Genomic DNA, 24,521 nt, shown 5'->3' on the forward strand with positions numbered 1-24,521 from the left:
TGATGCTCCGTGGGCCCCATCTCTGTCTTGGATGCTCAGTTCTCTGTTTTGATTGGATTGATGCCTTAGATCCACCCTTCAGATCACGGTCTTTAAAATTGGCCCTAAGAGGTAAGCTTTCTCAATAACACAGGGAAGTTTAATCCCTCAGTTCCCATTACTGCCAAGGGCTGTGACTGTGGGTCCCTCTGCAGCTGACCCCAAATTTACCCCTTGGTGTTGAAAGTGCCAATTAAACAATAAAAACCGAAACCATGGTCAGATGTAATTAGTTTGAGAATAGAGTTTTATAATAAACGCGCCTCATGCCAAGCAAACAAGTTAACCCTTCTGATGGCACACACAATGAGGTGGACCAGGAGGACAGTGTCCTCACGCTGAAACATCTCTGTGTTGTGTGTTAAGGATGTGCCTTTCTGGGAACAGGGAACAAAACTCAGGCTCCAAACAGTTGAAAAATGCAGTTTATGTGGTCAGCCCTTCCCCATCCCCAGTCGAAGTTGTCTTTCAAGACTCCAGTTGGTCTAGGCTTGATTGAAAATGGGATACATTTTAAAACAGGATTCCGATAAGAAGAGACTCCAACAGTGTCACCTACAAGTTATCCAACAGAAAGTCGTTTCTTATTTGGAAGGTTGCCGGGTATTTCTTAGTTTATCTCTGAAGGAATATTACTCTGTCCCTAGAGCTAGTAAGGACAAGTCCTTTATCCTAGACACCTGTGGGGCTCCCTTCCTGTCACTTAATTGCTGAGGTTTGAATGGAAATGTCTAACCTTTTCTGTATGTTATTCTCTCAACGGTGTGGACTCTGCCAGATGGTGTGGTGGGGAAAAGACACAAACTGGATCAGGCCAAGAGGTCATCACATTGTTTCTGTTTCTTCAGCTTGGGTAGGAGAAGGAAGGGGGAGGGAGAAAGAGCGAAGTGAGACTGACAGACCCTCCTCTACACAGGCACAGGGAAACGTCCTAGCCGCTGCTCTAATACTTCAGCTCTTTGATTCGGAATTCTCTCATTTTTCTCAGGCAAGGTTTGAAAACAAGATCCCACTAGGTTGTTTTAAGTTGGAAAAGCCCAGCACAAGTAGTCAGGGGATTGACTTGTGCCACTGAAGACGTGTGCCTGTGTTGATTAGAGCAGCGTCTTGGGGCTACTACTTGAGCAGGCATCCATCTATGCTGTTGTCAATGGGACCCTCTCTGCTTTCCTCATTGGCAGTCTTCAGGATACAAAGGAGAGAGGGGGAGAGGAGAACCTGTGTGTGTGTATGTGTGTGAGAGAGACACACACACAGAGAGAAAGAGAGACAGAGAGACAGACACACACACACACACACAGAGACAGAGACAGAGAGATATAGGGACAGAGACAGAGAAGAGTATGGAAAATAGAAGTAGGAAACTACGGTTCTATTAAAAAATATCAGATTTCACAATGCTAGCTACAGGAGCTATGTTTGAACATCAGTGAAGGGGTGAGGGTTGGGGATGCAGCTCAGTGGTGGCATAGCATGTGCCAGGCCCTGAGTGCAATGCCTAAGATTTTAAAAAAAATAGAAAAGAAAAAAGAAAAGAAGAAAAAAGAAGGGAAGGGAAGGGAAGGGAAGGGAGGAAGGAAGGAAGGAAGGAAGGAAGGAAGGAAGGAAGGAAGGGCACATTCATGAAAGAAGGTTGCTTCCAAAGAGATTCCAAGCTGGGAACCAGAATCCTGCTCTGAAAATATTTCAGTTCTAACAGAAACTGGCGAACTTTTTTCTTTTAAACGTACAACTCGGTTTCTCTCACATACAACATGAATCATTTAATGTTTCATTTGCAGCCTTAGAAAGGCAGACATATTTAATCCAAGTCCGTTTATAAACTCCAATTTTATATGGATTAAAAACTGCAGATAAATTAAGTCACAATAGTATCCTGTACATGCATTAAGGCTGGTGACTGCTAAAGTCTCTTGAATATCTACAAACAGGAAAGAAATCATACGCCGATAACTGGGTCTGAAGAGTGTCTACATTATTAAAAAAAATCTTGCATTTTTCTCTTTTTTTTTCTTTTTTCTTTTTTTTTTTGCGATACAGATCTCAATAGTAACGCTGGAAAACTGTGAAAAATGTTATTTAAAAATATATATGCATATGTTACTGTTTCTGCACAGTTTCAAAGATACGATCCACAAATAATACCACCGCGTTGATGGTATAACAGTGACTCCCACCTCCAAGGTGATCCGAGCGCATTGCGACTTAGACTTGATGTTAGGCCCTAGCTATACCTGTCAGGTGTACTCCAGTTCTGTGTTAGCTGTATTGGTACATATATATTTTTAAATGTATGCATTTATGTGAACTGTGTCTATTCTGTTATGGGTGTCAGAGGTGTACACATCACTGTTACACAGCACACACACCATCGTTGTACATACTGGGATACATTTTGGTGCAGAAAAGCCTCTTTGCCTTCCATTGCATCCCAGGTGTTCAATCTAGCACACAAACTGTCAATGGTTTAGTGAGTGAATTCTTCCAGTGTATCCTCTCAGAGAGCAGGACCAGGTTTGAACGTCTCCAAAAGCCCGTTTTAACGGATCTTCTCTCCCGGGGCACAGCTGCACCAGAGACGGATACGTGCGGAGTAACAACTGATGCCAAAGGTTTTTCAGGAACAGCTAGGCTGCGCCCTTTCAAAGGTAATTCTAACATTGTGACAAAGGGTGACTGATGTCTACTCAGGTCATGGAGGATGAGACCAATGGGACTTTGGTGGGACATCTGAGGTCAGTGTATGTCTTCTAATAGAAACACGTGGTAATTGATGTTATGCTTAAATATAAAACTCTCTGGAAAGACACAGGATCACTGAGCTGTGGTCATCTTGGGGTTGTGTGTGAGGCAGCCACAGACTTGCATGCATCTTCTCCCTTCCAATATTGTTTGAATTCCTACAGTGAACATGTAGGATTTTTATAGTCATAGAACCTAAGAAAGATGTTTCCACTTGGCAACCCAACTTAAGGAAAGGAATGTGTTGGGGATGACCTTTTATGGCATCAAGTGGAAGATGGCCCCTTACCAGGATTATCAACATTGAGCCCCATCGGATGAGAGATGGTTTCTTCATAAAGTTAGCTATACTGAGCCTGCCCCTGCTGCATGGATGAGGCAAGAGACCTGACTAGGACCTGCACGCTCTGACTATGCGCCCCTCCCTGGCCCCGCCCCAGACCAGTCTCTGGAAGTCTTGTTTGGATGCAGGTCATCAGCCTGTTCACCAGACCTGTGCTGGTTCAATCAGCCTGAGGCCACCGGACGGGTTTCCCAGGAATGTGGATTATGTGGGTGTTGAAACTAAGCTTGTGACTCTAAAGAAAGGCAGGGACAGAGGAGGTCCCCCAGGCTGCACAGAGGACCCTCAAGGGTATGGCTCTACGTGAGGGTTCAAAGGTTTTTGCCAGAATTCACCAAGAGTAACCAGAACAAAGTCTCACTGCTGCACACGAGGTGATTGAATTTCGTATATTCAGACTTTGAACACAGGATGGGATCACAGGCCTGCCACCAGCGAGAGCAAGCGGTTCGAGGAGCACGGATAAGTACAGAGATGGAAACAGGCGGAGCCTTCTCAAGAACCTCAAGCCTAAACTGCTCCGGAATCTAAAACCTCTTGTACAGCGCCATGACGCCAGCCGTCAATCCCACGCCTGAACTCTTGGGATGGCTTACAATCGGTATTGCAGACATTGTCTTCCTGTGGACAGGGTATATATAAAACATAAATGGACTTCATGTTTAGACTTGCATCCTCTCTCCCGAGATACCTCATTATGTGTTCACCAATAGTCTAATGTCTTATAAAAAACAGTTCTGGTCCCAAACATTTGAAGCCATCATGGTACTTCTAAAAATTTCAAGTGTCTGAGGGTCGGAAGCCAGATGCAAATTCCATGATCCACTTTGGTGCGGATCACCAAAGTGTGTTCAGCTGTTGGTACAGTTTTGAATCCACGCAGGGAGCTGGGCGATGAGAGTGATCTTATTTGCCACCCCCTGACAAAGCCGACAGATGCTGATGTGTGCACAGCCAAGCTCACAGGGAGAGGGAGGAAACACAGGACACACACTTTGTGACCCCTTGGCCACCTTCAACAGTGCAGGGCTCTGCAGGTGGCCTTCCCTCTCTCCCTCTGGCTGCCCTGGTATAGTTTGGTCAAGTAACTCAAGGACAATGGTTTGTTCTCAAAGTGTTGTGAGATACGCCTTGTAGACAGGACTTGTTTCTTTATACTAATATTTCAGATCTACATATATTTAACAAGAAGACTAAGTCTAGGGGATGGGAAAAACGAGAGAAAACAAACTTCAGACAAAAACTGTAAACGAGATGCCAGGAAAACAGGGAAAAAAACTCAATTAAAAAAAAAAACCAAAAAACTGAAACCAGACAAGACGCATGGTCAAGACATAAACACACCAGATGCAAAGATAGAAGCTGATGCTCTGGTTGTTGCTACTCCAAACCGAGTTTTGATCTTCACAGGGATAACTTCCCTCAGCTTCGTAAGCAGCTTGTCAATGAACGCTTGAAAAATGTCCCCCAAGTCAAAACGCACTCAAGGCCTGGAGTCGCCCACGGGTGTGTGAAGAGCAAGAATCAGGCGGGTGACAACGGCGAGTGTGTCTGAGTCTGCAAAGCAACCGCCAGACCTAGGGATGGTGGACTCTGGACAATATCTTCCTTTGGATGAGGAAGGTTGCAAGAAAGCTACTGTGGAAGGAAGAGACTTGAAATGGATGGGCGGACAACAACCACAGAGTCACGGTGGCAGAAAGAGGAAGTGTGCGTGCCTGGAGGGGCTCGCTGCCACCCGTGAAGACTTTCATTTGGAACCAGAACAGTCACTGCTGCTATGGTGGTTGCTGAGCTTTTACGGAATCCTGGTGCCATCTTTGTACTATGCACGGGACGCTTGTGAGACTCCACGGGCTTATGATGTGTTTGGTAGATAATGAGGGGTGGGGGAGGGTACTAGGGGGAGGGGCAGGGTGTTTGGTTAACATGCGTTCTAGTGAACTTCTGACACAAAGATAACCGACTTGTTCTGTCAATTGCTCATAGGTATACAACAACCAAAAGTAATTGGGGAATTGTATATAATACTGAAAAGAATTGGTAATAGGAGACAGGTTCAACTCGTCCGCCAGTTAAGGTCTCCTGGTGCTGGAGCGCGCCAGGTTCAGCAACGCATGAGATTTTGGTGGAATTTTCTAAGAAGGCAATGGCTTAGCACTGGGGTGGGTAGGATGTGTCTGAGTGTGTGAGCACGTGTACCGCATGGATCTCCTCCAATGAGGAACCTCTAATCGCTGTCTAGCCTGGGGTTATAGAAACTAGACAAAGGAAAATACGTTTGCAGAGCTGTCGATCACACACACACACACACACACACACACACACACACACACACATTCACTCACACACTCACACACACAGGCAGCTTTGTACGAACCCACATCTAAACACACACCCCCGCCCCAGAGAAACAACGTTGTTAGGCTCTGAGGAGATGTTCACTGTGGTTTGGGGGATGCCATAGGCGGGGGATGTCAGTAGCACAGTGTCTGGAAACATTGAGCCACTGAGGAGAAGGAAACACAGTCCGGCTCAACGGTGTGGCCCCTAGGACAGGTGTGTGCTGCTCCGTAACCAGTGCAGGCCTTGCTGGGAGTACTGGACCAGGTGCTCCATGCTGCTGTGCAGGGTGACAGGTCCCATGAGCAAATCCAGGTCATTGAAGAACTCTAGGAGACAGAGAGAAGTGTGAGGGGCACTACCCAGAAGTCGGGGCATGCATGACTTCAGAGACAACCTATTCACGGCTTCAAGCATTCTCCAGTGTGCATGTTGTGGCTTGGCATTTCCTTAGAGCACAATAAAAACCTGCACCCTAATAAGTGACTGTCATTTGCCGTATTCATGTCCCCAAATAACAAAGGTTCTGTATGTTCCAGTTACACTCTCCTGGTAGGAAAAAATGGTTTTCACCCAAAGTCAGCATGACTTGTCTCTCCATTATTTCCCTGTCAACTGCTGTGGGCTGGGCCTCCGAAGGGGGTCCAAGGAGTGGGGCTCCGGGACAGTGGGTCAGTCAGTGGTCTGCACCAAGTGGTCCCCTCTGTTGAAGTTACCTCCTGGATCAGGGAGTTCTGTGTCTGCTCTCTCCTTTATTTTGTATCTAGGTACTTTCTGGGAGCAGTGGGTAGGGGAGGGAGAACAAGCCAGATGGATTATGGGGGTGGTGAACAGAGACCCATTCTCAGGGCAGCTTTGCCCTCATAGGTCTCGCTAAATACTACTCCTTGGAAGGAAGCATCTGAGACAGCGTTGTCCAAGTGACCTCCTTCTGAGAAGGGGACAGAGGCTCGGGGAGGGGTGGTGGTGGTGGGGAAGATGCCTGGGAGGAGGAACCTGGGCACAGGATAGAGTGCTGAGCAGAGCCAAGTTTGTACCGTGCCCTTACTGTTGACAGCATTTAGTTCCCTGTGGTAAGATGGCAGACCATCTACCAATGACCTAAAAACCTTTCCCTTCATATCTTCTTCTTTTTTTTTTTTTGGTTCTTTTTTTCAGAGCTGGGGACCCTTCATATCTTCTTACGTTCCACAAATTTAGCCTCAGAAATCACCCATTGCTACGTTAAAGTCTTATTACTGTTTCAGAGACAGCATGTCTGAGAGAGGGAGGGGGAGAGGCGAGAGGTACTTATGCATACATGGGGTAGTCACAGGATGACTTTTGGGATTTGATTTTCTCCTTCTACTGTGGGCTCTGGTAGTGACCTCGGGTTGTCATGCTTGTACCCACAGAGCCTTCTCAGTGACCCCTATTACTTCTGCCATCAACAAAACTCTTTTAAAGGTAGTAATTCACAACTGCATGTAAGACATTCTCCTGAGAGATATAAAGATATAAGCACTAATACTTTTTTTTTTTTCTGAGACAGGTCTTATCTATGTAGCCAAGGCTAGCTTGGAACTCCCTTTGTAGCTCATGCTGGACTCGAATTTGGAAATCTTCCTGCTTCAACTTCTTGAGAACCACGGCTCTAGGTTTACACCACCAAGCCTGCCTAGCAGCTTAGACAGTTAAGAGCTGCTAATACTCATTCATATATTTGATATTTTTGGAGCCCCATTTGTGTTCTGGGAACTAGGCTGGGTCTTGCGCAGGGGGGCACAAATTAAAAGTTAATATAGTCTGTGTGCAAGCAGCTCACTGGGAAATCCCATGAATCCACCTGCTCTACCACAGCAAGGGTAAAAGCAGGCCCAGGTGGCAGGTGCCAGCCTTTCCTTTCTCCTGGCATAGACCATGAAATTTGATCACCAACGCCCCTTGGGCAGATTTCCCTGTGCCCAGGCGGGTCCCCACTCTCCTGGGCTTGTGTACCCACCTCTGTTTTCCTTGGCCAGGTTATCAGCCATTTCCCAGTAGTCGTAGCTGTGGAGGATGCTGTTGGTGATGCTGACGTGATTGGCCGCCATCTGGTGAATTCGCTGGGGGATGCTCACAATGGTCGATGGGGACAGGCCGCTGGAACTGGAAAGGCTGCCCTGAGACCCCACGGAGCTGGCGGGAGAAGGGTTGGGAGACATGGGGGATGGGCTTCCAGTGCTCCTGGAAGAAGAGAGGTAGAAAAGCCAGAGTGGAGAGGTTGGGAGCAGGCAAGGCGGGGCAGGCAGCCCCTCGGGTATCCCATCATGCAATGCGTGGTTTAATTGCGCTTGGGAAGGGTGAACTTACTTGCCGCTAGACCCCCATGGGGATGGGGCTTGGGCAGCTTTCGATGAATTCTGCAGGGAAATAAAAATTTGGACAGTGAGTGGCACTGGCTAAGACTAACCAGTGGACAGCGTATCAGACTGTGACGATAATCACTACGATTAGATCAGCGCAGACTCACTGAAACCAGATCTGGGGAGTAACAATCACAGGGCGGTTTCTCTCCCCTGGAATCTAGCGTGTTTGAATGTGTGTGTACACATGTGCCTTACCCAGTGGAGGCCTTTACACACGCATTTTAGGCACCGAATTAACCGTAATTGCAAGTGAGTGCTGAGCCACCCCGGAGTTTTTCATTGGAAATTAGTCTAAATCTTCACAACAGAGTAGGAGCCCCCTTTCTTGCCCACCTGAAACCAGTCTCCCTGAGTTGCCTCCACAGTCCGTGGCACCCCTTCCCTCTCCACAATGAGAGCGCCTTTCATCTAAATTTAGGGATTATTTGCAGAGGCTTTGGAAGGAAGTGCTTCATCAAATCCTATTGTTTTACATTGTAAAGTTTAAAATTATTTCTCTTAGTGCTGGGTGTGCTGGTGCATGCCTTTAATTCCAACGCTCAGAGACAGAAGCAGGCAGATCTCAGAGTTCGAGGCCAGCCTGGGCTACAGAGAGAAACCCTGTCTCAAACAACAACAACAACAACAACAACAACAACAACAACAACAACTTAATTCTCTTAAAGGAATAAGAGAATATTCTTAAAGTAATAGCTTCAAATGTATTTCTTAGTGGGAAATTTAGAAATTCTGACAGTTATTGATACCTTATTACTAGCACAGTTAATTGTACTGAGAGGTCTTCCTCCCTCCCTCCCTCCCTCCCTCCCTCCCTCCCTCCCTCCCTCCCTCCCTTCCTTCCTTTTTTGGTGGTATTGGGTGCTGAGTCCAAAGAGTACAGGAAAGCCCTCTGCCTGAGCTTTATCATTTCACCCTGACTTATGTAGGTCGTCTGCTTTAGGATATTACATCTCATGGGCTAGGCGCCTGCGTCAGGCATTTAAAGGCCTCCTGTTTGGGGGTGTGGTTCAGCCACAGACTGTTTGGCTGGTTTATAAAACTCCTGGGTTTAATCCAGGCACCACAAACAAAGAAAAAATATAAACAAACAAACAAACAAAGTTAATATTTTTAACATTTTGCATGTGCACGTGTCTGGAGTGTGTGTGTGTGTGTGCGTGCGTGCGCGTGCACGCGTGTGAGCGAGAGCATGCCGTGGGTAGGTAGAGAGGTCAGAGGACAACTTGTGGGAGTCAGTTCTCTCCTTTACCATGTGGGTCCTGGGAATCGAACTCTAATCATCACGATGCCACGTGTGTAGCCACTGGGGCAGCACGCCAGTCCAAACCAAAAAGTTCAGAGTGTTTTCTTAACCAAGAAAAGTTGCCAAGCACAGCCAGGCTTCCTGTCTGAGAGTCCCATCTGCCTTCTTGGATAGTCTACACAACGAGGTGATAGGACAACCTGTATGAGGCTCACGCCCGTTTCTCCCTGCCAGGGACAAGAAACCATGCCCGTTGACTCCTAAGAACGTGCTTCCAGCAGAAGGAACCTCACGAGGGACTGGACATCCAGTTTTAGTGCAGAATCTACCACCATGGCAAGAATTGGCCTTTCGGGGTCTCAGCAAGTACAGACACAGGACAGAGCTATGAGCCACCACGTTCACCCGTCTCACAGAGGAAGATAGAAAGAAAATGCCATCTTTGGGGATCCCCTCTCTTTTCCTGCCAGAATGGTACTGACACGTCTAGCTGATGTGAGACGCTTTGCCTGTTCTGTCACATCAACATTCTGGACAGGAGAGTGCCATGTAGAAGAGGAAGAGACGTCTGGGGGTTGCAGAGTTTCAGAAGGATTCCGAATGCGATGGACGTCCGTAAGCACCACAGCATGGGTAGAGACGATCTCTCCTCAGGGGTAGCACATACTGCTAAAGCATACTCTTCACAGCCAAATCACCACGGTAGCCTGAAGGCTCCGGGACCCAAGCTGTATTTAGATGATCCCTGGAATGTCACGCAGGGCACCGAGTAGGTCCAAAACTTCAATAGGAAGGATGAGTTTTGGAAATTGCCTGAAGGCATGTGGTCAGAACTGGGAGAAAGGGACAGATCTGAGATGTCCTGTCACAAAGACGGTGTCAGCATTTAACAGGTGCAACAAATCACACTGTACACTGCCAACCATACAACCTGCCACTTAAAATACACTTACAGTCCTGGAATACACTTATAACCCTAGAATTGAGGGAAAGTAAACGCCAGTAACTCCTGAATAACTCCTGGAAGGGGAGCTGATTTTCTCTTCCATTTTCCTTCATATTTTTAGACTGGATCCAAACAGTAAAATCGACTTTTAATCCTTTAGCAGTTTGTCAGAACTCACTGGGGGTCACAGAATTCAGCTTACGTCTTCATTCAAGCACCTTTGGTTTTACTCCTGTTACAGCAATTCATCTCTTAGACTCTGATTTCCCGAAAGTCACTCAGCTGCCTGCCCCACAACCCCATGTGTGTCATGTGTGTTTGAGACAGGCCTCACTATATAGATCTGGTTGGCCTGGAACTTGCAGTGATCCTCCTGCCTCTGCCTCCTGAGTGCTGGGGTCACAGGCAAGGCCACCAGGGCTCTCCTTGCTCCTTGGCAGTCATTCCATATGAACAATTAGACGGCTGTATACTAGACACAGACTAGAGAATCAATCACCAGGATAGCCTGGTTGTCCAGCTGGCCTCTCAGAAGTGCGGGTTGGCAATAAAGATCTAAAAAAGATGTGTCTGTGTGAGTGTGTGTCTATGTCTGTATGTGTCTGTGTGAATCTGTGTGTTTGCATGTGTGTGCCTGTATGTTTGTATGTGTCTGTGTGTCTGTGTGTTTGTATGTGTCTGTGTGTCTGTGTGTTTGTATGTGTCTGTATGTTTCTGTGTGTTTGTATGTGTCTCTGTGTATGTACATGTGCTTGTATGTGTCTGTGTGCATGCATGTATTTTCTGTGTGTTTGTATATGTGTATATGTTTGTATGTGTGTGTCTGTGTGTTTGTATGTGTCTCTGTGTGTACATGTGTTTGTATGCATGTGTGTTTGTATGTGTCTGTGTGTGTGCATGTGTTTCTGTGTGTTTGTATATGAGTGTGTCTTTGTGTGTGTGTGTGTATGTATCTGTGTCTGCATGTGTTTCTTTGTATTTGTTTGTATGTGTCTGTGTGTACATGTGTTTGTGTATGTGTGTTTGTGTATCTGTGTGTTTGTATGTGTGCGTCTGTATGCTTGTGTGTGTCTGTGTATGTGTTTCTGTGTGTTTGTATGTATGTATGTATGTGTGTGTCTATGTGTTTGTGTTTATGTGTGTGTGTGTGTGCACAAGTGTGTGTGACAAAGGAGGGGTGGAAACAATGGTGTAATTTTAGACAGACATTTCGAACAAATGATTAACTTCAGGTTCACTTGCAACAGCACAGAAAAGAAGCGATCTTCATTTGTTTTTGCTAATTTTGTATTCTTCTCAGGAAAATAACTCAATTTTCTGAGATAAAAGTCACCATGGCTGTGATTCAATCCATATCACCACCACACATCGATTGCTATTGAGGGTCTCTGAGCTATAACGAGCCATTTCCTATCCTTAAAAATAGCATTTCAACCACAGATTAAATCAGCTACTAGAGATTAACACAGGGGAGTGGGTGGGTCTAAGTTACTTCCGGGAATTCTACATGGACATAAGGAATTAAGTCTCTTCTAAAGACCGGTTTTATCCCCTGGACACTGGGGACAAATTGGACATTCTTTGTTTAGAGGCCATAAATGGGGAGAGGGGAACAAATTATCTGGGCTCTCAAGACCCATTCTTGGAGCCCTGCAAGCCACAAGTGTGTCATAAATGGGGTGACTCTGGGCTACAGAGATGTCAGGTTTAGCCTCAAGGCAAAGGGTGCATGGGGCCTCTCAGGGGTGCCTCTGCCAGGGAGAGAACCCAGCACGAGGAATCACAGTGCTTATTTGCTAGACGGTACCTTGAAATAGTCGATTAGTGCTTTTGAATACTTGACAGCATGGTCCCTTTTGAGTCGAAACATCCGCCAGTATAGGAGAGCCAGGCATCGGTAACTGCAGGGGAAGAAGAGGAAAGTGTGTCCTTCACAGCGAAGCTTGAACAAATCCTGCCATTTCCGGCTCAATAGTTTGAGTTATGCCTCTAGAATGTTCCCGTCTTAAGTACATGTATGAGCATTTGACGTTCCTTTTGTTCAGAAAACGCGACTCAAGATTCCAAGGAGGCGCCCCATACTTGCGTTTGCCACAAGATGAAGCTCTAAGAGCTCTTTGCTGGGAACTGGTTCAGGCCTCTTTCTTCTTCTACCACCAGAGGGCAGTGTCTCCCCACTAGAGCCCGAGGGAGTGCTAGCACACAGTCTATAAGGCTTTGCTTGGTGAGCTATTGGCCTCGCAGACAGGACAGCAATTTCAGATTTTATCACCTCTGCTTGTTAACGCTTTACTAGATTGTAATCATTTCAAATAAAGTGCATTACAGCCACAACGGAAATACTAATCCGAGGCCAAGTTACGTTCGCTCATTTACTACAAGGTTTTGTATAACTATTTATATCCTCCACATATTCCAGAGTTGATTATTAATCGCCGTTAGTTTATTAATCCCACCATGGTACTTCAATAAAGAAAAGGGCGTATTTAGCACTTCCCGAGACTCATTCTCTCTTTCCCGGTGTTTGTCCCTGGTAATTCTACCTCAGCTCGGATCAGGTATTGTTCTGTTACAATTGCAAGATGCCCAGTACACCCTGACCCACCTCTCTGTCCCCTCAAACTCCAGAGGAAATCACCTCAAACAGCTCAAGCCTATCTTGTTGCAGTTATGCCGTCTGAGATCCCATCTGATTCTCCATCTCACAGATTAGATCTAGAGCTTGGGGAAGCGTGCCGAGAGCACACCGCTTTGAATTCACAGATAAAGGGACGAGAAAGACTGGGAGAGGGCCTTGCAGGTGTGAGGGGTGGGTTGAGGTGGTAGAGAAGATGCTGTGGGGAGAGTTATCCCTGCACAGCCCTGACTACCGTAATCCTAAGTGCAGGGAGACTGATGACCCATTAGCTAGTGTGAAAGAAATTATTTTATTGCCCAAGTATAAGGATCATCCCCTCGGCTCAGTGTATTGATAACGATAATGGATGGTGGGTATTCGTACACACTGACTTGGCATGCAAAGTAACTTGTCGATGATTCTTGACTGCATCTAAAGTGCTAATTACAAGAAAAATTCCATTTTGCACCATTGGAGTTCAAAGGACTAAGACGAGGCCTACTATTTTTACTTTGTTTTTTTTTCTGTGTGTGTGTGTGTGTGTGTGTGCGTGTGCGTGTGTGTGTGTGTGTGTGCATGTGTGTGCATGTGTGTGTGCACATATGTGAACTGGTCACTGTGAACTCAGGGTATCGCAGGGAAACATGGTCTGGATCTCTTGGCTGTTGGAGCAGCTTGGTGTTAAGTGGGCTGGAGCTTCCGGGAAGCGCAAGGTGGCTCAGCACCCCATCTGCAGAGCTGGGGTTATACTTACCAAAGCGCAGCTAACTGTTTGTCCTCCGGTGTGGCATTGGGGCCTGAGTGGGTTTTTAGTCTCATAGCATACCTTTAAAAAAAAAAAGAAAAGGTAGGGTTGGGGATTTAGCTCAGCCCTGGGTTCGGTCCTCAACTCCGGAAAAAAAGAGAAAAAGAAAAAAAGAAAGAAAGAAAAAAGAAAAGGTAAAATAAAGAAGCAAAGGAATTAAAAAGTGCTTTCTGGGTATCAATGGATCCTTTTCTATGGTTCTCCACTCCACCCTCAGGTAGTTTTCCTTTCTTTTTTTTTTTTTTTTTTTTTTTTTTTTTTTTTTTTTTTTACCTACACCGGGATCTCAAGTCAAAAAGTGACTGTGACTTTGGGGATTCAACTTGGGTCCTCTGCACAAACAATGGGTGTTCTTAACCACTGGACCAGCTCTCCAGCCCAAGTATATAGGTGTTCCCGCTGCTGACAAGTTTGCCTTAAAAGCTTGCTGATGGCCTTACTGTGCCTACTAGAAGGAGACGGCTTTTATAATGTGCTACCCTCTGCACTTCGGTGAAAAAGAACAAACTCTTTTCTTTAAAAAGGTGCATGCTTTTAATCATATATATATATATGTAATTTATTTAATTTATATGAGGACACTGTAGCTGTTTTCAGACACACCAGAAGAGGGCATCAGATGGTTGTGAGCCATCATGTGGTTGCTGGGAACTGAACTCAGGGCCTCTGGAAGAGCAGTCAGTGCTCTTAACCGCTGAACCATCTCTCCAGCCTCAGGACAAAGTCTTAGGAGTGCTACAAGCTCGAGAACTAGTCACAGATATGGTAAAGCGTCATTTTTTTCCCTACATTTCTACTACGCTGTGTCACTAAGAATGGAGGTGAAGCTCACCCTGGTACTTAGATGTAGAGAGTAGCCCAGATTTTACTTTGTGAAGCTCTTGGCAGAGCAAGCAGCTTGCTGAAAATGACTGAGAAAGTAACGCTACCTTATTGCTACAGGTTTGCAAGCTCCAAGTGCAGCCTTTTGCAGTTTCTCCAGAGCTTGCCCTGGGTAATACCCTGTCTTCGTGACCTGCTTGATGGTATCAACATTTTACACCGACTGAAGCAGAGAAGACTTTACCTCCCTTCTTTTAAGTAATAGTATCTTCAGTGCAGGTGGTGGTATAAATTTTGTTTCAACCATCAAACCATTTACAAAGCTCACTGGAAGGAACAGTGTATTGTGTACCCAGCTACACTTCTGTTCTTTCCTCCCGGACATGCCAAGATTCCTTCTTCTGCCTCATCTTTTTTACTGACGAAGCTCCTTCAGTCTTAAAAAATATTTTTAAAAATTTTATATTTTACTTGTTTTTATTAGCTAGGTTGTATTTACAAATAGCTAGTTTGTACTATGGCATTCTCCAAATGCAATGTGGTTTTGTTGTATTTCCCAACCTCCCGTGCCCGGAGAGCCTGAGCGGGAAAGGAAGAATGCTTCTGCCCTCATGTGGGTTGGTTAGAGACAAATGCTTCTGGCTTCCCTAGCCTGACTCCAGCTATAACACTGGGTAGTTGGTTTTGGACTTGAAAACCAGCACACTCCCTCTGCCCCAGGTGAGAGGAGACTGCTGCTGTCCTTGGAGGTGGTCTCAATACTGACAACATGCCTTTGCTTCCTGGTTGCTTTCAGGAATTTGGGTTTTGTAGTCCCATGTTGTCATGGCGTGTCATGGCATGTCATGGTGTGTCTTGGCCTGTCTTGGTGTGTATTTTTTTAGGGTTAGCCTGTTTGGGTTATTCTTGGCTTTTTGAACCTGTCTCTTCTGTGATTTTTAGCCATTGCATTTTCTAATACATTCTTTCTGCCCCTTTCTCTTTTCTTCTCATTCTAGGGCTCTAGTGATAACACACACACACACACACACACACACACACACACACACACACTACATACACATAATGCATACATACCACAAACACACTATGCATACATACCACAGACACAAGTCACACACACCACACACATACACCATACACATACACCACATACACATCACACATACACCACACACATTCACACACACCACACATAAATACATACACACATTCATACACACACCACACACATAAATACATACACACACATGTGCATACATGCATGCACATACGTACATACATACAAAGTTAGATCTTTTGTGATTATGCTGTAGTTTGTAGGGACTCAGAAATTCATGTGTTGGGAGTGAGTCCCAACCTAACAGTGTGCACGGGCAAGAATCCTAAGGGGGCTTTGTTCCCCTGAATTGATTATGATCCTTTGCTCTGGGGAGCTCTGGGGAGGGAGGAAATCTCTCCCCCATAGATAGATGCCCCTGCCCTGGCTCCTGAGGGTCTTTTAGGGAGAGGGGACCTAGGTCTGGTGGGTAAGGCACAGATTTAATTGGCAAAGTAACCAGCGCTCCTTTACAAATCCCATTCCAGCCCAGTTCTTTACTGGTTACGCTTTTATGGGGTACAATTTGACATGTGATACAAATTCACACTGTATACTGATAAAGCCAAGGTTTGCTTTTGTGTGTGTGTGAGAATGTTCAACTAATCAACCAACCAACCAACCAGTCAGCCAGCCAATCAACCAACCAACCAACCAACCAACCAACCAAACCAACAAACAAACCAACCAAACCAACAAACAAACCAACCAAGCTCTCTTGAAGCTGCTCTGAAACACACCTTACCATTAACTGCAATCATCCTGCAGGTAAGAGACCCTCCCCTCGCCTCCACCTTCTGGGTATGTCACTCACTCTGAACTGTGCTCCCTCTGGGTCATGTGGCCGGTCTCAGTGGGAGCATCTGCAACCTGTGTGTTTTATGGGCTTTGCTGTGGTGATCTATCTGTCCATTTTACAGCATGTCTGTCTTTAAGCAGGACATGGCACTGAAGCTCACTGTAGACCCCATGGTCTCAGAGATTTAATAATCGCAAACTGCATACCGGGCCTGCCTGTGTTTTTAATTCCTGTTCCTTAGCAATACAGTGATGGTCCTTCCTATGTTTCCTTCCGAGAAACGCCTACTTAGGTCTACATTTCAGAATGAGGTTATCACTGTTGTTTCTTTTCTCACCACTCTTGAGAAGTAGGATGAATGAATACATTTATTCATTTGAGTGACAAGAACTGAACCCAGGAGTTGTGCAGCCTGGCAACTGGTCTACCACACACTTACATCTCCATTTCCCCTGACTGACCTTTTATTTTCAAGCAGGTTAGAGAAGAAATGAGTTCAACACCTACCACTTCCTATCTGAGGGACACGGGGACATGTCCTGTCCCCACTCACTCTGATGTGCCTTTTCCTTGGACAGCCAGGGAGGATTTTGTGCAGGAGGTGCCCTGCCTTACACAGGAAATAGGAAGGCAAGCCAAGTGAAAGCTGTAAGCCCCTCCCCATTTTTATTTTGGGGGGGGGACATTGGGAGTTGGTCTGGTGTGGTATATACACATGCTGAATTCTGAACCCCAGGATCTGGTTGCAGTCTCACAAGCAAATTCTCATGGATACTAGCCATTGTCATGCAAACCTTGATCCCCAACTTAAAGCTATTGGTTAAATAAAAGTTAAATAAAAGCCAATTCCTGGGGAGAATAGAGAGGCAGGTGGGGTTTCAGTTATTGGCCTGGGGGAGAAGGGTCACAGGTAGGGACACGGAGGAGGGAAAGAGGAAAGAGGAGAAGAAAGGCGTAGGGGAAGAAGATGAAGAGAATTCTATTAGACATGATGGGCCTCGTGGCTGAAATGCCCCACGGACAGACTGATGGGGCAGAAATAACCTGGGCAAGACTCAGACAGGAAGCACTTGGCGAGAACAACTGGGGAATTAACAGTCTAGCGTAGAGAAAGATTAGGGGCAATTCACACAGTATTGAGCTAACGCTGATTTTAAAAATCCAAAGGACTCTGCCTCAATTATTGGGGGGCTGGCTGAGTCATATTAATAACTAATAGAGTTATTAAGATTTAAAAACCATTTACAGAGGAACATTGGATCCCAGTGGCTGCTAGAGAAGGCAACCATTCTTAGTGTTGCCCATAAGTGCTTATGTGCACCACTCCCTTGCCCTGCCCATCCTCTGCCCCGCCCTGCCCATCCTCTGCCCTGCCCCACCGCTCTCTGCCCCTCCCATCCTGGAAGCAGGGCTTGCTTACCTGATGAGCTCCACTGTCTCCGAGTACATGGTGTACGGAGACTTGGACTCCATCGGCCCTTGTTCCATTGCGTTTCCACACTCGATGAAGGACAGGGCTGCTTCGGCATAGTTGAGGGCCTTCCCAAACTTCTCCACCTGACAAACAGAATCGGTGAGGAGTTCCTTCATGAGAGCTTTTTAAAAAGGGGGGATTGCTGCAGAGTTCATAGGCTTTGAGAAACCCAGTTTTTGAGCTCAAAAATTTGAGGGGAGGTTAGCTCTCTCTGCCATTCATAGCTCATTTTCCACAGTTTCAGGTTCCTGCCGTCAATATGATCTGGAAATGTTATGAGGAAAATTCCAGAGATATACAGTTCTTGAGCTTATTCTTTTTTGTGATAGCTTTCTATTATAGCTGCTCTATGTGATCAGTATTTACTGGTCACTGATAGTGTCTTTCTGTGCTTAAGTGCATATTAAAAACAGGCATGTATGTGGAAAGCAGTGCATAGAAGGCTTTGGCTAATCTGAAGCGTCAATGCTGTGGGAGCTTGGAGCTCGGAACCCAACTCCCGTGGACAAAAGAGACCAGCGCAAGGCCTCTCCAGTTATTCTCTCAGACCGCCAGTCAGTCAGTCAGGCAAGTAGGTGCTTACAAGTAGGGGTCATGTGACTGACAGCTGCAGTGCAGCTCAAAGGTACAATGTTGCAAATTTCTGCTTCCTTCTCCCCAGTGGCCTGGTAAGTTCATCCCCACATAGTGCTAAACATGTAAAGTTCTGGCTCTATACATAGATCTTCACAGCTGTCTTTGCAACTGTAACAATGATAGTTCAGGGCCTTGATTACTGTCCCATGTGCTACTTGTGACTTTATACCCCCTGCATGTCTACCCTTGTGTACTTCATTGCTGAGAGGACCTCACTAAAGGGAAGACTGAGGACAGGGACAAAGGGGAGATCAACCCAGGGTTCTGCTTCAATTCCACAAAATGAGGCCCGGAGCTAAAAATCAACCACAAGAACAACTCTGGGGGGTTATCCACACTGTCTACACTCGCACTAATCAGCACAGATTCAATAGCACCTACAGTTTGGCTGAACGTACCCGGAAAGAACAGGCTTCCTACAGCATCTGCGGCAGCCATGGGCCAGCTCGACAGCCTGAGTTCTCCCAAGTTTAGAGCTCTGTGTTAATTAAGGCTCTGGCTCTAGACACAGAATGCTGCTCTAGAAAACCATACATTCTTGCCTTGCAAAACCACCTCTGTTTTCCCATGATTTATTAATCAAAGAAAACTTCACATACATTCTCTTAACTGCTCTTGAGCCCTACCACTGAAATAAAATAAATATAAATAAATAAACCCCCAACTTTCACTAACAATGATAACTTTGAAAACGAGCACAAAGCAGAACTCTTACTTGTTAACAAATCAACAACACGTGATAAAACATGCAGCTGGGCATGGTGGCACACACCTTTAATCCCAGTTCTTGGGAGGTACAGACTAGTGGATCCCTGAGTTCAAGGCCAGCCTGGTCTACAGAGTTGAGTTCTAGGACAGCCAGGGTTACACAGAGAAACTGTCCTCAAACCAAACCAAAGGAAAAAAAAAAAAAAGAAAAATGTGATTTTGCTCGGCAGTGGCCATGCATGTGCATGCCCTAATTAATTTCCTCCCTTTCCTTCTCTTTCGCTTTTAAGTACGAGCTTTTAAGAAAGGACGAGCTACACATCAGCTTCTCCGGGCGACCTAAGCTCTTTACCAAACCTTTGAATTGTGGGGCTCTGAGGACAAGAGCTGTTTCTTGTAATCTCCTAATTTCTGATATTCACTGTCTATATCCACATTACTCCAGTGTTCCTCCACAGGTGACATCAGATAGTAATGGGCAGCATGGGGCACACCGGGCCCTCAGGGTTTACGGATCTTCCTCACTGGAATCATATTCTGAAAGGTACCTTAGATACCACCTTCAACTCCGCCCCTACCGGACCTCGTTATGAACTCCGGAGGGGAAGACAACTAGAATTTCTAGGTAGAAACAAACTCACCAGAAGTCTTTCTATTTCTTGCCTGAAAGCTTTTAAGGTCTCCAAAACTGGAGATCGCCCGAGTCAGAAAAGTTATTCTTTGAAAAGATCAGATCATGGCAACCCAAGGTGTCAAGTGCAGGTGACCATTTCTACGTTGTAAAACTTCAGGGGATGTGTTCCTTTTTGGCCCTCACACGGGGACACCCGTCTTCCTGGAGAGAGATTTGACTGTGGGCCTGAGCCAAGGAATAGCCAGCCAGAGTAGCCAGGGAGTAAAATGCAAATTTAATTTGTTTCTAATAGCTCCACCCACTGATTCCCCTGGCTCTGGCTACTACTCGAACCTTAAGACTAAATGGCAATATTCTTTTATCCAGGGCTTTCTTCCAGTTAGACATTGCTGAGTGAGGTTGTAATTTATTGGGCTATGAGCCTTTGATTATATAAACATTTTCCCATTTAGCAGGCCCAGCCATCCCTGTAATAGATTTTATAATTGCCCTTGCTGTATCGCCCCAGTGACGGAGCTGCAGTAAAAAACACAATTTGGGTGAGTGAGTCGAGAAAGAAAGGGTCTCACCATGGCGTCTGCTTTGTGTTTCATCCGCTTAGCTTCTCGCATGAAATAATCCGCACTTCGGGGCCTGCAAGAGGGGAACATCGGATGCCATCACTGCTTAAGTGCGAGATCTATGGAAAATACGCTTTCCTTTCATTCAAACATAAAGCACAATTAAAAAAAAAACAACACTCTGCTTAATACAGAATCATGGCTACTTTCTGCACTCTCAAATTACAGCCTGTACACAACATACATTATTTTTCTCCTAGGTCAGCAATTCAAAACCCACTCAATACACGCAGGTAGCCTTTATTTATAGTTATTTTAACGTGATCCCTCAGTGCCTAATTTGTGGATAAGTTTTTTTTTTATTGTATGGATAAGAAAAAAGTAAAAAAAAAAAATCTTATTTTGCATGGTATCCTGGATATGTATGGGTGAATATTTATTTGTTCTTGTGAGTATGCCATTTATATACAGAAATGGTACCTGGAGTTGTATGCCCATATATTTAATTATCTTAAAGCCTCACAGTGAAACCAAAGAACTGTGATGCAGTGTGGTGATTATGTTCCATTGTAATAAAGTTAATTGTAAAATGATGTCTACCTTGTAACAATGCGAAGATACCATGTATCATCTGCAGTGCTGAGTAGCTAGCTGGTAAACAGAAGCATTAGACACGTGTAATATTGAAGCAATAACCCTGGCCAGTGCCAGTTCTTCTGGGAGATGAAGGCAATTTGTCCTGAGACCGATCGCCTGTGCATAACAACCCTGAGTCACACTAAGCCAGACATAGGATGGTGCCTTTAAAAATAGATTAATAATAATAATAATAATAATAATAATAATAATAATAATAAGTCCTTCACATCCTTTAGATGCCATCAGCATAAACTTTTTTGCCTTCTGTGTGTTATGTGATCAATACTCTTGACCTCTTTGTGAATGTCAGCCAGGGGATGTGATGTCAGCAGAGACATTAGTCATGGGCTGCTCTACCTGTTATGCTTTGCTTATTTTAAACTGTCTTGTTTTAGAGTCTAATGGGTCTTTTACCTCACTGCAATACCGGGTGGTCAGAACATTTCTTTATTCAAAGAGATCGGAGTGCTTAAAAGATCAGTACGTGCTATGATAATGAATGTGAGTTAATGTTACATCTCATTAATCGAATTGAGAAACAAAATCAGGATCAAATCAAATAATTCAGTTTGAGTTTGAGAGAGAGAGAGAGAGAGTCTCAGGGCTCAAAGGGAGGGGACCTTAGATGAAATGCCCAACAGTGGGGAGAGGGAACTAGTGGAGCCCACCTCCAATAGAAAGACAGGGCATCAAGTGAGTGATGGGGTTGCCATCCCACAGACAAAACTGTTTCTGTCTGAAAGAACTGCAGGGATGGAAATGGAGAGGAGCCTGAGGAAAAGAAGGTCCAGTGACAGGGCCAAAGGGGGATCCAGCTCAAGGGGAGGCCCCAAAGCCTGACACTATTTCTGATGCTATGGTGTGTTTACAGACAGCAGCCTAGCATGGGTGTCCTCTGAGAGGCCGGACAAGCAGCTGATTGAGACAGATGCAGATACTTATGCCCAACCAATGGACAGAACCGGGGGACCCCTGTGGTTGAATTAGGGAAAGGCTGGAAGAAGCTGAGGAGGAGGAGCAGGGCAACCCCATAGGAAGCCCAGCAGCCTCAACAAACTTGGACCCCGAGATCTCTCAGGCATTGAGCCACCAACGAGGCAACATATACTAGCTGGTTGGAGGCCCCCGATACATATACAGCAGAGGATGCCTGGTCTGATCTGGGAGATGTGCCTAACCCTCAAGAGACGTGAGGCCCCAGGGAGCCGGGAGGCCTGGCAGGAGGGTTGGGGAGTAGGGATGGGAGGTAGGGGACATTCTTTTGGAGACAGGGGGAGGGGGAATGGGATGAAGAACTGTGGGAGGGCAGATCAGGAGGGAGGCAACACCTGAACTGTACAAAACATTAAAAGTAATATAAAAAAGTTAACACACGCACACACACACACACACACACACACACACACACACACACACACACACACCACACAGACACAGGCACCACATTTCCTATTTCTTATTTCTTTACAAATTTTGTCAGGGTTGTGGCAATGTAAAGAAGCAGCAAGGCAGCCGCGGAATTTCCTGAAGGAGACTGTTTGTCTTTCAGCAATGGCTGCTTCACCATCCTTGCTCCCACCCAGGTCTGAAGCCTTCGGGTCTCTGCTGTGGCTAAAGGTTTCCTTGGTTAAGAGGGCCTCTGTCACCTCTGCTTTTCTAGTTCATCTCCCGGGGACCCACAGCTCATCTTGAATGCTGGTCCAGTTGCCTTAACAGAGCGCTCCTCCTTCGGCCACAGACAGACTGGTTCAAACTTGGGCAATTTCCATGGTTATCACTTGCTTGCTTCTGCTTTTAAACAAACCCTTCTTAGAGCATTTTTAGATTCACAGTGAAGTAAACTGAGCAGAAATTACGTCGTGTCCACGTATTCTGTGCTGCACACAGAACCACCTCATCCGTTAACATCCTGAATTGAGCGCCACTGTCACAGTGACAAGCTACTGGTGACCATCCGAAGTCTATGGATGACGGGCCATTTCTCTTCTCTTTTAAAGTCTTAGTTTTACTTAAAAATTTTTTAATCTTTATTTCATGTGAATGAGTATTCTGTCTACATGTGTATCTTTATATCATGTGCATGTTGGATCCCCTGAGATCTGAGCCACAGACAGTTGTGAGCTGCCAAGTAGGTGCTGGGAACTGAACCCAGGTCTTCTAGGAGAACAACCAGTGCTCTTAACCTCTGAGCCATCTCTCCAGCCTCTAGGGACCATTTCCTGATGGTTTAGATCCTGTGGGTTTGGGACGCTATGCCATGGCATGCATTTGCTGTTAAGGCATCAGAAGGCTGCAGCTCTGATTGGTCTATGGCTTCACATTGCGACAGACAATTAGACTCGCCTGCAACCAAGCCTAGACTGACTCCTGAGTTTCAGATCCCAGAGGTGACGGTGTGAAGCGAGTTTATAGTTCTCACTGGTTCTCTCTGGTTGCCAGATGTGTCCGTGCCTCCTCTTACCATTCCTCTTCTGTTTTTTAAACTTATTTTGAAATTTATTTTTATTTTTATGCATATGAGTACACTGTAGCTGTACTGTACTGTAGCAGAAGAGGGCATCAGATCTCATTGCAGATGGTTGTGAGCCACCATGTGGTTGCCGGGGATTGAATTCAGGACCTCTGGAAGAGCAGTCAGTGCTCTTAACTGCTGAGCCATCTCTCCAGTCCCTATTCCTCTTCTCTTAAGGAAGAACCATCTGAGTCGGCTTTTATCATAGTTTTGGGGGTCTGTAACTCCAGCTTCCTTGACGTCAATCTGGAAACCCACTCCTTAACCAGTGTTTCTAAAATATGGTTTCTGCTGTGTTGCCATCTTGTCTTAAAATCAACCTTTGGGGCCTCTGAAGTCTAATCTTACTTAATTCAGGTTAGGTATTCACGAGGGACTTTGAGCAAAGTCTAGGCAGTTTTCATCAGTTTTGGTGACCTGTCTCCCCTGCTTTGAAGCTCTGCTCTTCCTTTCCCCTGCTGGCAGTATCGTGCTTTTTGCTCACTCACTGAGAGTTCACCAAATCCTATCACGAACCGTAGGATACCCCCTTTGGAGTCTGGCCACTGCCAGGAACAATTAGCATTGCCTTGGGTCTGACTCCTTCCAACCATTGTAGAGAACTAGTCTGTGCTATACTTGGTGGGTAACTAATTACCTTCCAAGTTTACAGGGCTAGGGTTACTGCGCGTGCGCAGCTCGGCCACTGGTACATTCCAGCAGCAACCATGCTGCTGACTGCTTTGATCTTCCCCAGCCTACAGTGATCCTTGAATTGTACTGAATTTCTTCTGAGCTTAGGGGAAGAGTGTTGCCTTCTGAGAGGGCTCCGCATCATAAGCCAATGAGCCAGAGAATGTCTCCATGGCAACTTGAAATACTCCTCATCATTATCTGCTCTACGCTCCAGTATCTAAGATTGGTCATTGTGTGTGTGTGTGTGTGTGTGTGTGTGTGTGTGTGTGTGTGTCCTGTCTTGTAGACCTCACCACTAAAAGATTGCCATTTTAAACGCATTTTGTTCCCCTGGGGGGGGGGGGACGGTCTCAGTCATAAGCTATGGCGTCTGAGATTTCACAGACGTTCTAAGGTACCCTAAGAGACGGCAGCAGCTGATGGTTCCTAATGTGTGTTCTTCAATCAATGCTGGTTTTACCCATAGCACGTGAATGCCATCTTTCAAACCAAACCCAT

The 24,521-nt window shown here is 45.7% G+C and overlaps 1 protein-coding gene across 4 annotated transcripts in view; it reads right to left on the bottom strand.

Annotated features, from left to right (window-relative positions):
• Positions 1-258: 258 nt before the first annotated feature.
• Aff3 (ALF transcription elongation factor 3) overlaps positions 259-24,521 on the bottom strand; it is a 494,860-nt gene continuing 470,597 nt past the window's right edge. For 3 of the 4 annotated variants that reach the window (XM_087566657.1, XM_087566656.1, XM_087566655.1), the window contains 7 exons: positions 20,207-20,270; positions 17,606-17,742; positions 13,415-13,486; positions 11,851-11,944; positions 7,799-7,848; positions 7,449-7,672; positions 3,500-5,796 (listed from right to left, as the gene is read on the bottom strand). In XM_087566657.1, coding sequence (XP_087422783.1) covers positions 5,675-5,796; positions 7,449-7,672; positions 7,799-7,848; positions 11,851-11,944; positions 13,415-13,486; positions 17,606-17,742; positions 20,207-20,270 — 763 coding nt within the window. In that variant the 3' untranslated portion in view covers positions 3,500-5,674. 4 annotated transcript variants of the gene reach the window in all.

Source organism: Rattus norvegicus, chromosome 9, assembly GCF_021556685.1.
Source record: "Rattus norvegicus strain SHRSP/BbbUtx chromosome 9, alternate assembly SHRSP_T2T, whole genome shotgun sequence".
In the NCBI taxonomy this organism is placed as follows: Eukaryota; Metazoa; Chordata; class Mammalia; order Rodentia; family Muridae; genus Rattus; species Rattus norvegicus.